General features: G+C 38.9%; 1 protein-coding gene across 1 annotated transcript in view; it reads right to left on the reverse strand.

Moving 5' to 3' along the window:
• Positions 1-17,312, reverse strand: part of LOC126481958 (E3 ubiquitin-protein ligase MYCBP2-like) — a gene marked incomplete at its 5' end in the record, with an annotated part of 333,248 nt that overhangs the window by 188,181 nt on the left and 127,755 nt on the right. Inside the window, 3 exons of the mRNA XM_050105921.1 lie at positions 6,636-6,907; positions 9,517-10,398; positions 16,628-16,870. Coding sequence (XP_049961878.1) covers positions 6,636-6,907; positions 9,517-10,398; positions 16,628-16,870 — 1,397 coding nt within the window. The remainder of the gene's footprint in view (positions 1-6,635; positions 6,908-9,516; positions 10,399-16,627; positions 16,871-17,312) is intronic.

Consider the following 17,312-nt stretch of genomic DNA (forward strand, 5'->3'; position numbering starts at 1 on the left):
GCCCCCCTCTACTGGACAAGATAGTAAACAGCCTCCAATGATGGGCTGTGTTCCTCAGTCGTTATCATCTACAAGATCAACCTTCACCCAGCAGCTCAGCATGTGAATGCCACTGTCCTCTCCCACCTTCCTATGGGTCCTAATGATGAATCTCAATAGACAGTGAATGGTTTCCCTATTACCAGCTCTCACATCGCCCACATGATCTGCACAGATCCTGTCCTTTTGTCACACATGGCAGTATATTCAGCATGGGTGACCAGATTGGTCACTGGCTCATGATCAGATCCCATTCATGATTATTGTGTGCTTTGCCACAGATAGCCTACTGACTATGGTGTTATTATATTGTCTGGGACACTCTTTGCCTCCTGTACCATGGTCACTGGTGAATCACAAACAAAGATGCTGGCCTGCTGAGATGTCTATTGTCCAGGGATTGATTGTGAGATTGAACATTTAATTGCTGCATATTCTAAGTGTGCTGTTTATAAGGTCACCCTGAGGCAGTGTTACTCTCCCAGACTGGAACTTTCACAGCCATGGGAGCAAATCTACCTCAATTTTGTGGGACACTTTCTGTACGCTGACTGGTTGGTGATCATAGACGACTACTCTCAGTTTCCAAATATAAAAAAAAACTGCCACATATGATGGTGGAATTGATGGTATGGGGCCCCACCTGGATCTTCTCCATTGAAGGCCTTCCCCACACCCTAGTGACAGACAGACAGACAATGGCCCACAGTTTATCTCACAGACTTTTCAAGATTTTTGTGTGCAACATGGTATCCACAAGGTTCAGCCCCCCACCACCCTGGGGTCCACCCTCAGTCAAATGTTCAAATGTGCATGAAATCTTATGGGACTTAACTGCTAAAGCCATCAGTCCCTAAGCTTACACACTACTTAGCCTAAATTATCCTAAGGACAAATACACACACCCATGCCCGAGGGAGGACTCGAACCTCCGCTGGGACCAGCCATACAGTCCATGACTGCAGCGCCTTAGACCGCTTGGCTAATCCCACGTGGCCCACCCTCAGTCGAATGGGGAGGTAGAACACCTCATCCAGTCTTTTGGGACGCAAATGAAAAAGTACATAGGGGAGGCCTTGCCTGAAGATGCACCCACCCATTTTCTCAGTTACAAGTCTACACCATTTGGTGAGAAGAGCCCAGCTGAATTGCTCCACAGGCACCCGATCTGCACTGTCCTCAACCTCCTACAGCCTGCCCTGCATTCTCCTCAAACATCTCCGTCTCTGTGATACATGCTGGGGCCCCTATCTGGGCTCACACTTTTGTTGCCACAGGCACTGGTTCCTGGTGGTTGTCCACGGCCAGCGGGGTCAGTGAATCTTCACACTGCAGATGCCGAACAGGCTGAAGGCTCACCACCAAAATGAACTCCACCCATGTGGGGCAAAATAGCCTCCACAGCCCCCACACACAACCTCCAAAAGCCTCCACAGCCCCCACACACAACTTCCAAGTCCTCCTCCTCCCAAAATCCAGGTCCTCTCATTCTCCGCCTCCATTTGAGCCCTTTTCTCTGTTTTTGCCTCCCCCTCGTACACCAAGTCCAATCTTGTCAATTTTACCTTCCTCCGATGTCTGTTCTAGTCCACCGAGTGAGCATCAGGGGCAGGGTGAAGTCAAGCTACAGCAGCACCTGGTGGCATCAAATCCTGAACCCATCCTATGAGATCCTGGATGCCTCCATCGGTCCCATTTTGCCATCTGTGCCCCCTTGCAGCTGACATCTCACCTCTGGGCATCACCCTATGATGGAACCATCACTGTCAGGGCAATTTCCAGCCCTACTATCCAGTGCCATCCAACAGGGGGCTTCTGGCTTCTCCATAGATGCACCCGATGGTGCTGCAGAAATCATGAATGTCACTTTCCAGGCTGTTGCATGCTGCCTCACACCGGCAGGGACAGATACCAGAGGTTCAGAATCTTCACTAACTCCCTGTTAAGGGAACAGGACTACGATAACCCTATGTTACCATATCTACCACACTGGTGCCGTGATGGCCAGGATCATAAAAAGATGTAGGGTGCTGGTTTATCTTATTGCAGTTCTACTTTCCTGTGCTACTGCCTGGTGGCAGAGGTCCATCCGCCAGGCAGTGGCATGATCAAACAGTGACGGTAGCATCACAGTGAGGTCAGCACGCACTGCCCATGGGCACAGCCACTTCGCAACCAGACTAGCAACATTCTTATTATAATCCCGGAGTGCAGGGTGCTCTTCCTCATTGTGCTAGTGTGCTCACTTGACTCTGCTCTCGGTATGCTTGTTACTTGTTTCGACTCTGCCTAGCTATGTTCTCAGACTTTGTATGAGCCTTAGGATCGGTGCAATCATTAAAGTGATTTGGTTACTCCACGCATACTGATTTGTGTGTGTTACTACAATATACCTCTTGGGTTACTTACCTGTCATTGATAATGACCAGTCAATGACTCTACTTGTATCAGTCTACAGATGGTATGAATGATTAGAAGAGCATAGCCTCTCTGAGGTCTTAAAGTAATATCATGCTACAAGGAAGGGAAGGAAATGGCACTGTAATGACAATAGTAATATCTGTCGCAGTGATTTCAAGATAGCTATGATAGCTGACCAAAGATGACTTTACAGAAAAGTCCTTTGAACACTAAAACACAAAAAATTTCCTTGTATTGGATGAATTTCAACTTAACAAAAAGCAACACATTATTACAAAAAGAAGTATGCATCAAAACGTACTGATAGTAGCTACTAATGGGTTTGACACTATTATAAAAACTAATTACAATTTAAATGGACAGTGTTACATACATAGATAAGCCTAACCTTATGACCACTGCCCACCTTGATGTTCGATGTACCTTGTGGTGTTGCAAACATGTGATGAGTTAACAAAAGTATTAAAAGGAGCAGACATACACAGGGGATCACCCTAGCGAAGATATGGGCTGCAAATGGGGAAATCTATTGAGATAAGCGACTTTGGCAAAGGGCAGATTATGATTATGCCTGTGAACTAATATGTCAAAAACAGAGAAGCTGGTTGAATGTTCACACGCTACCATCGTGAGCATCTACAGAAAGAGGTACAAGGACATAGATACTACCACTATGCGCTAAAAGGTTGGTCTCCCACGGCTCTTCAGAGATGGTGGTTCAGAGGCTTGTCTGCTCTGTAAAGTATGACAGATAGTGATCTGTGGCATCTCTGCTGAAAGAGCACAATGATGGTGCATGCACAAGTGTTTCAGAGCACATTGTTGAACATGGAGCTCTGCAGGACACCATCCCTACGTGTTCATATGTTAACTCAATGACGTCATCAATTACGACTGCAGTGGCATGGGACCATTGAGATTTGACGGTTTATCAATGGAAGCATATTGGCTCTTCAAGCAAATCACATCTTTCCTACACTAAGTAGATGGTTGTCTCCACAAATGCCATCATCGAGGTGAATGATGGCTTGAAGTGTGCAGCGCGCTACAATTGCAGGTTGGTGGGAACAGTATTATGCTAGGGGGGACATTCTCCTGACTGGCATGGCACCTGTACTAGTAACTGAAGACACACTGACAACTGCGAACAACCTGCATTCCTTAATGCTTGATGTCTTCTCTGATGACATTATCATCTTACAGCAGGATAGCTATCCAAAATGTCCATGTCTTGGAGTCAGAACTATGCTACAATGGTATGAGAAGCATTATAGTGAACTCACTTTGGTGTCTAGCCAACAAAATTTGTCTACTGTAAATCCTATGAAACTTATCTTGGGTGCCATCACCGTTTACTCATATCAGCAGTCCGTTATTTACACAAATTACATGACCTGTGCATAGAGATCTAATACCACATACCTTCACAAACCTACGAACAAACTGTCAGATCCCTGATATGCAGAATCAGTGATGTATTTCATTCCAAAGAGGGATAAACAAGCTATTAAGCAGGTGATCATAATGTTCTGGCCTATCAGCATAAAAGGAAAGTTATGTGTGTAATTGAAGATCTTATGTTAAGACAAACTCATGTTTACTCATTTATATGGGGGCAGCGTGTGAATGGGCACAGAATTATGCCACAGCTAAACTTTGGAATTATGTCTATGAGTATTAAATGTGTAAAGGCTACTACACATGGACCTTATGATGATGATGATGATGATGATCATCATCATCATCATCATCATAAGGTCCATGTGCAGTAGCCTTTACACATTTATATAAACGTACAATCATGAGTTCAGGAACAAATACACGTAAAAAAGATTAAGAGAAAACATGTTTCCATTTTCCAGAATGAAATATTCACTCCGCAGCAGAGTTTGTACTGATATGAAGCTTCGCGGGAGATTAAAACTGTGTGCCAGACTGGAACTCGAACCTCGATCATTGCCTTTCATGAACAAGTGCTTAGCCAATAGACCTACCTGGGCATGACTCACAACATATCCTCACAGCTTTACTTTTACCAGTACCTCATTTTCACCTTTCAAATTTATGCTTATGCACGACTAGCACTCCTAGAAGGAAGGATATTATGGAAACTTGGCATAGCTAAAGTCTGGGGAATTATTTCCAGAATGAAATTTTCACTCTTCAGTCTAGTTTGCACTTACAAGGAACTTCCTGGCAGATTAAAATGATGTTCTGCAGATCCATGGATAGCTCATCTGGTAAAGCACTTGTTTGTGAACAGCAAAGGTCCCGGGTTTGAGTCCCAGTCTGGCACACAGTTTTAATCTGCCATGAAGTTTAATATTAGTGCATACTTCATTGCAGGATGAAAATTTCATTCTGTAAACACAATTGCAGGCTTTGACTAAGCCATGTCTCTCCAATATCCTTTCTTGCAGGAGTGCTTGTCAAGTAAGTTAGGCACGAATACTTCTGTGAAGTTTGGAAGGTGGGAAATGAGGTACTGGCAGAAGGACAAGTGTGAGGATAGATGCTCAGGCAGTTGGATAGGTGATCAGGTAGTTCACTTCATAGAGCACTTGGCCATAAAAGGCAAAGGCCAGGTTCGAGCTCAGTCCGGCAAACAATTTCAATTTTCCTGGAATTACATGTTTCTTTATTTTATTATGTGTATGATAATTATTGCATTTTGATGCTTGTTGTGTTTTGGATATTTCTGTTCTAACTGAGGTGCTCCTCGGCATCAGATGGTGAGGGACGTATGCTAATGGATGTTATGCCTTCAAATGCACACATAGATGTACATTCATAGTATTTCAAATTATTATTCCATTTATTCCTTGTTACGCTTTTCTCTTTGGTCAATGTAATATCTTTGTAAATGTCAAGCTGTCAAACGAACTAAACAGCACACATGAAACAACATGAATAGAAGACACATATTTAAATACACAGTCATTTCAATACATGTGTCTTAATTTTCCATTGCAAGTAAATATATTTCTGTTAAGTTTATACTCATATCATTACATTTTTATTTGTGGAGGTAATGTAATATTTTCTATTTGTACAGATTCACAAAATCACATGAGAATGGCTTAGAAGACTGAAAGTAGTTGTGAACTAATAAAATTATTGCAGTAAAAGTGGAAACTGCCACCTTCTTTTAATAAATCCATTGTTGTGGTGCCCACTATGAAGAAAATAGAATGTAAGAGTTCAGTTCCTAATTGCCTGTCATATGACTCACATTTGGAGATATTGTAGTTACTGTCCTGCTATTATATAGTATGATGTTTTATCTAAAGAAAGGTTGTATAACACTTGCACTTTGGGGTTTTAATCAATATAATTATCCACTGAAAAAGCTATTTCAGTTTGGAATATTTTACTATCTTGCTGCTGAATATATGAGGATGTTGTTGATGAGGGAATCTGGAGATGGATCCAAATTTGAAGTAAGAGAAAGCTATAAGTAATCCTTGAAGCACTAATAAAATGAAGAAGACTTTAATGTCAAATCATTATCAAATGATACCTTTCAAAGATCAGTTCAGGTATCCCTCAACACAAGAAGTGCAGCCTTCAGTGAGCACTATTTTCTACAACATAATTCACAACCTGGCTGCAAATTTATTTCTGAAGAGAAAACTGTCATAAATGGCTATGATGGATCAACACTATATTAGGCTCAGTTTTGTGGAGTGTGTCCACAGCAAATCAAACTCATATTCTAGGTATTTCTGATCACTTGGTCTGTTTAGTAGGCTCATCAAGATTATTACAAAAGAATTCAGAGAACGTACTAAATCATATAAATGATACTTTGCCTCACTATCAGTAGCAAACAAAATATAATGTTTTCTCAATAGACAATTCAATCTGCACTGAATACTGAAGAATGAGATTTTCAGTCTGCAGCAGGGTGTGCACTGATATGAAACTTCCTGGCAGATTAAAATTGTGAGCCAGACCGAGAATTGAACTCGGGACCTTTGCCTTTCATGGACAAGTGCTCTACCATCTGAGCTACCCAAGCACAACTCACGCCCCATCCTCACAGCTTTACTTCTGCCATTCAACTGAATATTGTAATAATATATGCATATATAAATATTTTTCAGAGGAAATTGTTGCTGTTATGGACAAATAGAATAATCATTCTTAATACATGGCAAATCTGTTTTACTCACCTATCCTTACTTTGTTTTCTAGACCGAAGATATTTGTCACGACAAGTATCACACACAAGATACCACGAGCTACCACCAACTCCACCATCACCACAGTTTCCAGCCCATCCCATGCAGAAGTTGCCACCACTGTTGTAGCCCATTCCTCCAGCAGGACCACCACAGCCTGGGTGAGCCTGGCGCATGTGGTATGTGACTGGGTGTGGGTATGTGTTTCCACACAACTCACAAATAGTTTCACGTTCCACTGATGGCCCAGCACCAACTGCAGCCTAAAGAACAAAAGCTAATTAGTTAATACAGTCATTACTGGATAAAATAAGAGGAACTGCTTCACTTGCAAGAGCAGGCTTGCTACGGAGGGAATTATCATTGCCATGAAATAGGAGAATGAAGACCAGCCAAATTATGACTTTTAGGTATTTATCATGATTAAGAATGTTACCTATGTTGGCAACTGGACAGTAAGTATATCACTATGAAACAAATTCTACAATTTCCATGTATTTAATTATGTGACAAATGTGTGGCTGACAGGATGGGAACTATGGTAAAATGAAAACTGTTAATGTAAAAGTAAGTAAACAGGCAAAAGTAAACAATATTGTTTGAAACAGATTGCTTTCAGGTCTAGATGGATTTTGAATTCAATGTCATTACAAATTCTTCTGATTTTATATCAACATGACCAACATCAAATTGTTAATCATGATGAATTATCACAAACAGACAGTCATATGCAGACAGGAGTGATTTAACCACAGTTGAGCAGACCTTCCTTTAAAGTATGGAGACTTTCGTTGTTCTATACTGAGGCTGTAATTTATGCTAACCACATTACTACACCTAGAAGTCATTTGTTCGAAGAGGAAGCCTGTCCTGTCAATGAGAAGAGAATTAGAAAAAGAGCATAAGGCAGGACTAGACTGTGGCCATTTTGAGGGACTATCGTGGTATTCACCTTGATGAATTTAGTAACTATGAAAACCCTAAATCTGGAAGTGTATTTGAACTCCTCTCCTCCCAAATGCAAATCTGATGCCTTAGATCTATGGATCAGGATCAGGCTTCTGCTACCCATACATAAACAAATGCCATGCCATTGGACAGTGCTTAGAAACAATGATTCAACTGGTAGCATTCAGGAACTATGCTTATCAAATGCACATGATCTTGCTTTCTCTTTCAAAACTTAAACATTAGGGATAATTATGTATAGTTCATATATTGTGTGGAAGTTTTATGACACTTAGTAATTTTTGTTATAAAAATAGCATTTTCACCATTATCAAATGAGGAAAAAATTAGTATTTTTCATTTATTAATACCTATGACATTAGTAATGTGTGATAATTAATGATATTTCTAACAGAAATCAGGGCAAAGTATTTAGAAGACAATGGTGTGGAACCCGTACAATAAAGCTGCTGTACGAACACAAGTACAATCAGAGCATGAACAGAATTCTGTAATTTTATACACTATAAATAACACGTCATACGATGTGTGTAATCCATATATGATTAACACTACTTCCTTTATCAGATTTTTGGAGCTGACAATCATTTACTGTACATGAGATTACATGGATATACAGAATAATAGCAAGCATGTATGTAATATTATTGAGTTTACTGATCAGCATTTAGCTTTTTAGTAGTGATTTGCTACAGTTAGCTTCTAATCTAAATATCAATTTTAATTTTAGAATAACTGCTAACTTCTCCTTATTGTTATGACTAAAAGGACCTACTCATTTAGTATCTAACGTCATTTCCTCTTATGACACTTCAGATGATTACTGAACATAATATTTGTAAATTATCACCATCCATTTCGTCTCAAACCTTTTGGGTCAAATTGAAACAGGGGATAGTGGTTCCACAACCGATACCTGAGATAGGGAACCAATGGTCAAAAATGCATATTTATTACATTATGGACACAGTATACACCGTATAACAACAACATAGCTCAGAGTAAATGTTCAATGTGATGACTGCCAGTCTTAATGCATCATGCATGGCAACACATGAAGTTCTTATGCATTCTCTCAAAGATCTCTGGTGTCTGTTGTACTAAGCAACAGGCAGCTTGGATCCTAGAAGGGTTTTCCTACACTGTCTTTACATAGAAATAAACTTCTCCCAACTAGGATTATGCCTGTTGGGAAACCATTCTCTGTAAATCTGTGCTGCTTTACAGGCACTGCCACATTGTAAATTAAAGGCATGTCTGCCAACTCTTGTGATGAGTAACGTTCCATTTATGGTTATGCTTCATGCACTGTTCACAATAACACACCTCACCATGGACACATCATAAGCTGTCAGACACAATGGACAACTGACACCAGGAATAGCAGTCCGTGTGTAGCACAGGTTAACACACCAGTGTGATGCATGTGGTCATCACATGACACACATGCAATGAGCAAGTTGTGGGTACAGTCTGTCTGGTTGGTAGTCAGGGATGTTTGCTGTTTATCATCCATTATCTGTTTCAGTGTACAAAGACACAGAGGATATTTGCGAGAGTGTGGCAGAACTGCATGCACCATTGTAATACGTGCAATGAGACTGGCAGTTGTTGCTTTGAACAATTAACTACGAGCTATGTTGCTGTTGTGCAGTGTATGCTGTGTATTGTCATAACACAATAAATATGCATTTCTGATCATTGGTCGAAAACACAATAAATATGCATTTCTGACCACTGGTCCCCTATCTCAAAATAATCGGTTGTGGACTATCATCTGTTTCAATTTGACCCAGAAGTTTTTAAATGCCCTGCATATAAAAGTACACTGCATTAAGGACCTCATAATCCAAAGACATGCATAATCAAATACTAATTATACACAAATGTTCAGGGTACTTACATCCCCAAGAATATTCAGTCTTGAAGATAATGCATTCTTTTTGCGTCCTGCTTTCCTTTCAGTATCAGATCGACCTTCCCTACTGCTATGAGTAGGCCTGTTTGACAGTGCAGAACCTGATGTACAGATCTGTCGTTTCACTGGTCGTATAGGAATTGATGGACTAGGGAGCATAAGCTGCTGTTGGAATGCAGGTAGGCAACTGGCACTCAATTCTTCCCACAGAAATACCAGTGATTTAAGAGCTGGAGGTAAGACAGCAACTGTGTGAAATGTGGTTTCTGGCAGAGCTGAAAGTTTTGAACCTTCACCTCCAGTAGCCGAGGGTGGTACAGTACTTGTCTCCTCCTTTATAGCGTTTTCTCCTTGTAGCAGTGGTTCCGATGGCTGTTGTTGTTGCTGCTGCTGCTGCTGCTGCTGCTGCTGCTGCTGCAGCTGAAGTTGCTTTTTGGCTCTGTTCCTATTTGCATTAGCATTGGCAGCAGAACGTGTTAGAGTTTCAAGAGTGGATGGTTGTATTTGTAAATATGTCCCTGCTGTGCTAACTTCAACAGAGTGCCTTTGGCGTGCTCGTTGCTCTTTCGTGAGCTCTGACTTAGGTCTGCCATCTGATCCTGGCCCACCAGCACCTCCTCCTCCACCACTTCCAACAGGCTGCCGTGTTACTACTAAGGCACCTTGCTTAGGCAGACTTGGATGAAATTTCAGGAAAGAAGCGCAAGCCATAGCATCATGTACAATGCCTTCATGCCACAGGAAAGCTGCAAAAATTGCACGCATTGCCTCAGCCACTGATGGGCTCACAGCTTCCTTCACTGGCTCTTTGCTGGTCAGTGTCAAGCTTGCTCGATGATGATCACGATTAACAGCACCCAGAGGAACCTGAGGAGCAGAAAAGTAGTTATTTGTCTTGTATTTATAATAATTAACTTCATGAGTTTAGGTGCCTGTACTTAAAACAATAATCATCTTTTTAATCTGCAAATAATTTGCACCATGAGACTTATCTGTGTCATTAGAACTGAAAAGCAGTTCTGTTAGAATAAAGAGAATACCAAATAGTATGTTGTACTGAATTTATTGCATTCCAGCATACCTACAGTATCTTCTATTTTACTTATTACTGCCTCTCTAACTGACTGATTTCATTAACCATCTAAGAAATTTTTTTCCAAATTATGTTACAAAAAATATTTTTTTATTAATGAAAAATACCCTATAATGAATGACATTACATACAGACATATAAAGACAGCCCTTAAAGTGAGTTACAAAATTTTGAAAATCACCAACAATACTCATACACTCAACTTTGACTAAAATATCTTGAAACTTGATGTCATTTTTTAGTTTCTGTGTAGCTTTGTAGTCTAACCATTTACTTCACAAAGCTTTCCTGTGGACATAAATCTAGACTGCTTTTAAAGTTCAAAGTAATGGGTTACAAATTCTGAAGATCACCAATAATAAAATCCAAGTATACTTGTACACAGGACTTCGACTAAAATATCCTGAAGCCATAAAACATCTTTTAGTTTCTGTGTAACTATGAAGTCCAGCCACATATTTCACAATGGTTCCCTTTGAACATAAACCTTGGAGGAGCTGGCTGGAGCACAGGGGATGTATTTATCTCCTACCTCTGGTGAGCACTTTTCACTCAACTGACAAAGTGCAACACTTTCAGTCTCTAATGAAGTGACATCAAATTCTTCATTTTATGAGCTGCTAAATTCAACATCAGACTCAGGATCACTATAATAATTCTATTCTGAAAGCACTTTTTAAACAACAATAGATGAGAGAGTCTGAAAGCATGTATTTTGTTATCGAGAATCCAAAGCTGCACATAGTAAAGAAGAAATCTGGTAGTGACTACCTCAAGCAAAACATGACAGCCAGGCTGTAAATGTAGTGCAAGGTGCTCTCTACTCAGGGTTTTATGTTAAAGGGTTAATGTTTATTCTTTGAGTAAGCCATTGTTTCTCTCTGAGTGGAGTGAGGAGACTGTCTTTGCTCTTACAATGAAAGCTTTCATAAGCGGTTGTCTTAACTGCTGGTAAATCTTCCATGGTCATGGCCCATAAAACTTTTCTATTTGTGATGTATCATTCAGAGCTGAGTTGAACATCTTCATATGCGCTACTGGTTCCACTAGCAAGACTAAGCAGAACCAGGAGTACTTCTGAAGATGTCTATCACAAATCTGGATGAAATGCTATAAGCAAGAAGTTTTATGTATCATGCCCACACAACCCAGAACATTCAGCAAAACTAAATACCTTTGGTGTTTGTTTTCATGAACATTAGATGACAAGTCAGAAAACAGATAAACAGGTAAAATTCAGTGACTTATTAATTTATTTCAAGAGTGTAGCTAAAAAAATAATGCTAAAAGGATCAATAACAATTGCCAACTACCTACACAAACATCTTTGAAGAAACATAATATCTGCACTGTCTGCACCAACAACACATCCAAGACAGACTATAATATTTACATGAGGACATGTCACTACTCATCAGATAGAAGAAGCTCTGAACAAGAAACAGACATGTAGGAGGAACAACAAATTACTAAGCTTTTGTACAAAGTCCTTCTTCAAAGCTAAAACACACACACACACACACACACACACACACACACACACACACACACAGAGGCATATGTGCACACACTGCATTGAGTGTGAGTCGATTTTGTGTGTGTGTGTGTATGGGGGGGGGGGGGGGGGGGGGGGCATTTGTGTTTGCTTTGAAAAATGACTTTTAAAAAGCCGCCACTGACCTTTCAATGTGTATGTCTATTACCCAGTTCTGCTCCTCTTTGGTCAATACTGACCTATTCTCACACAAATATCAGAAGATTTTTTGCACTATTATTGCACAAACTAAGACACACAGCTCAACTACTAGGTAGCTTCGCAGTTTCAATGAACTCCAGTTAGACATCTCACTAAAACGGAAGAGCCCTTCTCTGTTTTGCTCCAAAACTTGGTGGGATAATTACTTACTATCCTCACTGGGTTTCCGTCATTTTTGAAGATTCCCCCCCCCCCCCCCCCCCCCCCCGCCCCCCTAAATATATTTTTTTCTTGGGTTGGAGTAGTGGAGATCCATGTGAATCATAATATCTTCTATAAAAAAGTGAATCTAACTGAATTGCAAATGTGAAATGTGTTGGATGTTGTGTGTTACTAGCTAGGGAAATTTAAGTTTCAAATGTATACAAAAGGCAGCATGAAATCCAAATAGGTCTTCCCAGAGGTCAGCTTCTATCAATTTTCCCATTTTTCTGCAAATAATTTGTTTTAGTATTATGCAACCATGACTTATTAAATGGATGGTTTTGCAATATTCATAACTATCAGCATGTATCTTCTTTGGAATTTGGATTATTACATTCTTATAGAAGTCTGAGGGTATTTTGCCAATCTCTTATATATTGCATACCAGGGATAATAGCTTTGTCATGGCTAGTTCTCCCAAAAGATTTCAATAAATGTGAGGGAACATTTTCTACTCCAGGTCTCTTCTTTTGACTTAAGACTTTCACTACTCTATCAAATTCTTCTTACAGTATCACATCTTCCAGCTCATCTTCATCTAATTATTCTTACCTTTCCCTAACATTGTCCTCAAGTTTCTTTCCTTAACATAGCCCTTTCACATATTCCACTTATCAGTCTTCTCCTCAATTGCTTCATTCTGGCTTGCCACCAAAGCTATTGATCTTCAAACAATAGCTTTCCCCTCCTCCAAAGATTCCTTTAATTTTCCTATAGGTGGGATCTATATTTTCACAGTTATGCAAGCTTCTGTAGCTTTGCATTTCTCCTCTAGCCATGCCTCCTGTGCTATTTTGAACTACCTGTCATTCTAATTTTTTTATAGTCCATTTTGCCTGCCTCATTTGCTACATCTTTCTATTTTCTCCTTTTGGAAATTAAGTTCAATACCTGTTGTGTTACCCACGACTCATACTGGTCCTTGTGTTTAGGCCAAGTTGTTCCTCTGCTGCCTATACTGTTTCTTCTTTCAAAGTCATCTTCTGCTGCATTACTTTCCTCTGTTTCAGTCAAATGTTGCCAAAAGCTCCATTTGAAACCCTCAGCAACCGCCAGCAACCACTGGTTCTCTCAATCTGTTCAGGCCCCTTCTCCTTAATTTCCTACCTTTCTGCAACGTCTTCTGGTTTAATCTGCAGTTCATAATGAACACATTATGGTCACAGACCACATCTGCTCCTGGAAATGTTTTGCAGTTTAAAATCTGGTTTATAAAGCTCTGTCTTGCCATTATATAATCAATATAAATCTTCTGGAGTCTCCAGGTCTCTTCCATGTGCACAACCTTCTTTCACTATTCTTAAACCAAGTGTTAGCCATGATTAAATTGTAATTCTACCAGTTGGCTGCCCCTTCCATGCCTTTGGTACAGTCCCTCTTCTCCTATTATTTTTACTACTCTTCCTCTTCTTACTTCCAAATTCCAATCCCCCACCATTGTTACATTTTTGTTCTTCTTAACGAATTGAATAATTTCTTTTGTCTCAGCATACTTTTTATTATTTTTCAATTTCCCCATAACATATGAAGCTAGTATATTATGTAGGTTCGTGGCTTTATGTCTACCTTGGTTACAGTAATGCTTTCACTATACTGTTCATGGTAGTTCATCTGCACATCTAGTTTCTTATTTGTTATTAGTCCTACTCGTACATTACTTCTATTTGATTTTGTGTTGAAAACACTGGACTCATTTGATATGTCACCTCCACTGGATGCAGAAAATTGACAGCATGATACATCACTAAACTAATTAGTAATTTGTTCCCCAAGCTACTGTAGTACTAATTTTATTTCAATACATAAAAAGGGCAACAGATCCTTTATATGAGTGTGCGACAGACTTCTGAACACTTGGGACTTCTTTTTTAATTGGGTCCTTCTTTTACGATGAATTGAAATTAATGTGTTAAAGATTTTGTAAATATTAAAGCTTTGAAGTAAATATTCGCAAATATTTTTTATTAAAAATTGAATAACTAATTATAAGTTTTAGTAATAAATGTGTGATAATAAATGCAGCTTCTATGTTTCTGTTTAAATCCTAAAACAAAATTAATAACCCAATTTTTTTTTTAATACTGGGGCTGGATTAGCTTGTAAGTAATTTCAACGTCAGGTGGCGGTGCAGTAGGTGGAGATCAAGGTTTTATAGGTACAATATTCCTTGGCTAAGTACTATGACCTGATTGTTAAACTTTTTTAATTTTAAAAATTTAAAACAATATTTAAATTTCAGCATTTTTATACAAGTGGGAGGAGAGGCAAATGAGGGGGAGGTGCTTTATCAGCAAGTTTTGTGTTAGATTAATATTATACGACATTCATGAAAGATTTCATTTTGTAATTTGTATTTGTTTTAAAAATGTGTGAATAAAATTACATTATTTTTAGGCTATCAGCAGATTTCATTCATCTTCCTATCTAATAAGATTGCAATAAGTAACTAATCATCCAATGTCAGATAATTAGCTAGTATCTCATCAAAAAGCTGACTTATAAAATGTCAAGATGTGGTTTCCACTACAGAAGTTATTCATGTTTTTCAACACCCTCCATAACAAACCAGTCAGGCCATGTAGTTAAATTACACTAAAATTATCTCATGCACAGCTGCATAAGCAATTATCTCATGATTTTATAATGATTTGCAACTTGTAGGCAGGTCCAATTAATGAGTTAAAATGCCAGGAAAGGCAGAACGAATAAGAGTAAACATCTGTAATTACAATGGAAAATCGAGGATGGAATGTAACAAAAGTAACCACTCACCATATAGTGGAGATTCTGAGTTGCAGATAAGCACAACAAAAAGATTCTCACATTAAAGCTTTCAGCTATTAAGGCCTTCGTCAACATTGGACACACACACACACACACACACACACACACACACACACACGTAAGCGCAACTCACACACAAGCAACTGAAATCACACTGTCAGGCCTGAGACTGCAGTTGTGTATATGAGTTGCGTTTGCATTTGTGTGTGTGTGTGTGTGTCTAATGTTGACAAAGGCCTTAATGGCCGAAAGCTTTAACTTTGAGAGTCTTTTTGTTGTGCCTATCTGTGACTCAGCATCTCCGCTATATGGTGAGTGGCTACTTTCCTTCTCATAATATTGTTACATCTGTAATTACAGTTTCTGAGTGGAAACTGCATGAAGTATTCTGCAAAATATATCAGTGGGAACTGTTCAGTTATCACAGCTTTTAGGATTCCATCTGAGCATGACTAAGACTTTGTCCCTTTATTACACACGTTTTTAATCATGTAAAATCTTATTACTAACTTCGTCATTTCAAAAAATTATGAATTTAATTTTGAAGAACATATGGAAGAGAAGTATCTGGGACTTTTTTTTGAAAGAAACACTGCATTATTTCTTGTACTGATGTCAGAACAGCAGAAGTTTACAGCACAAGACTACTTTGACACTAGCTCCTCCTGCTCACTCTTGGTCTATTATTTTATTGCTTTGCCTGTTTATCCCAGCTAAACTGCATGGAACAGAATTAGACCATTTAGTCTGTGTGATTTCCAGTGTAAATCTTACACATTAAAACACAAACCATGTTGAAGTTGGTTCAAATTCAATCATCATAATAGTATGAGGTAAGGAAAAGGGGACAGGGAGTGGAAAGGGGAGTGAAGATTAAATACAAAAATTTAAAAAGGGAAACTTATTCAAAATATGTTGATTAATTTTCCAATTACTATGATAGAAACTGATGTTATGTTGACCTCTTTTTCAAAAACATTTGCATTTCAAAATAATATATACTGACATAACATATAAGTAGTGCAGAACATTTACATTCCCAGGTCTCAAGTATTGCTCTATAGTTAGTAAGGTCTCACATTTGCTCTATTGTTAGTAGGTATCATTTCTTAGTTTTTAATTGCCTGATATTAAACATTCATAGAATTTACATGATATTTCATACTTTAATTTTATCCCTTGTGTGTATGATTTATAGTTGCCTCACTTTTATTTCATTTGTATCAGATCTCAAGCCACAACATTTTAGTAAATTCTACCTGTGATGGAGCAGGTGACATTGCACGTTTACTACTCCGGCTCTTGCTGCTAACAGAATTGCGGTCTTTGCGTGAAAGTTTGGGAGAAAGGCGTTCCTCCTTTGAAGAACGACCACTGGCACCAATGGTAAAGTGGCTTTTGATGCTACTAGGTGCACTGCCACTTCCACTGCCACTATCTGGACTTGTTTGAGTGCCTGTCTGGGTCATGGCCCTAGGGTTTGGTGTGGAACACAGAGAATCCTGAAACAATAACATTTTTTAGCTTTAATAAGTACAGATTTGAAAATAAGGTTATTATAGTTTTTTTCACCAATTTTGGGCTAACACTAATTGATAGTGGTTAATACAATATATTTAATTCAATATATATTAAAAGTAAAACTTCTCTATTCATTCATCTCAGTATAGGCATTAGTACAATGTTTAAACTAAGTCTTAATGAGAGGTCAACTGAAGCACCACTATTCAGCCATAGGTCTCCGTTCCTTAAAGTCTGATGCTTTATCAAATGGTTATTATATTTTAATAACCACAGAATAAAAAATTCTTGAGGAAAGTAAATATTTTTGTGTGCTTTACAGCAGTACAATTACTACTTTAATCTGAGATTACTTTAGGGTCTAAATTTTGTGTTCATTGATACTGTCTTACCAATATTAAAGAACTCACTTATATGCCTAAA

Source organism: Schistocerca serialis, chromosome 5 (genome assembly GCF_023864345.2).
Source record: "Schistocerca serialis cubense isolate TAMUIC-IGC-003099 chromosome 5, iqSchSeri2.2, whole genome shotgun sequence".
Lineage (NCBI taxonomy): Eukaryota > Metazoa > Arthropoda > Insecta > Orthoptera > Acrididae > Schistocerca > Schistocerca serialis.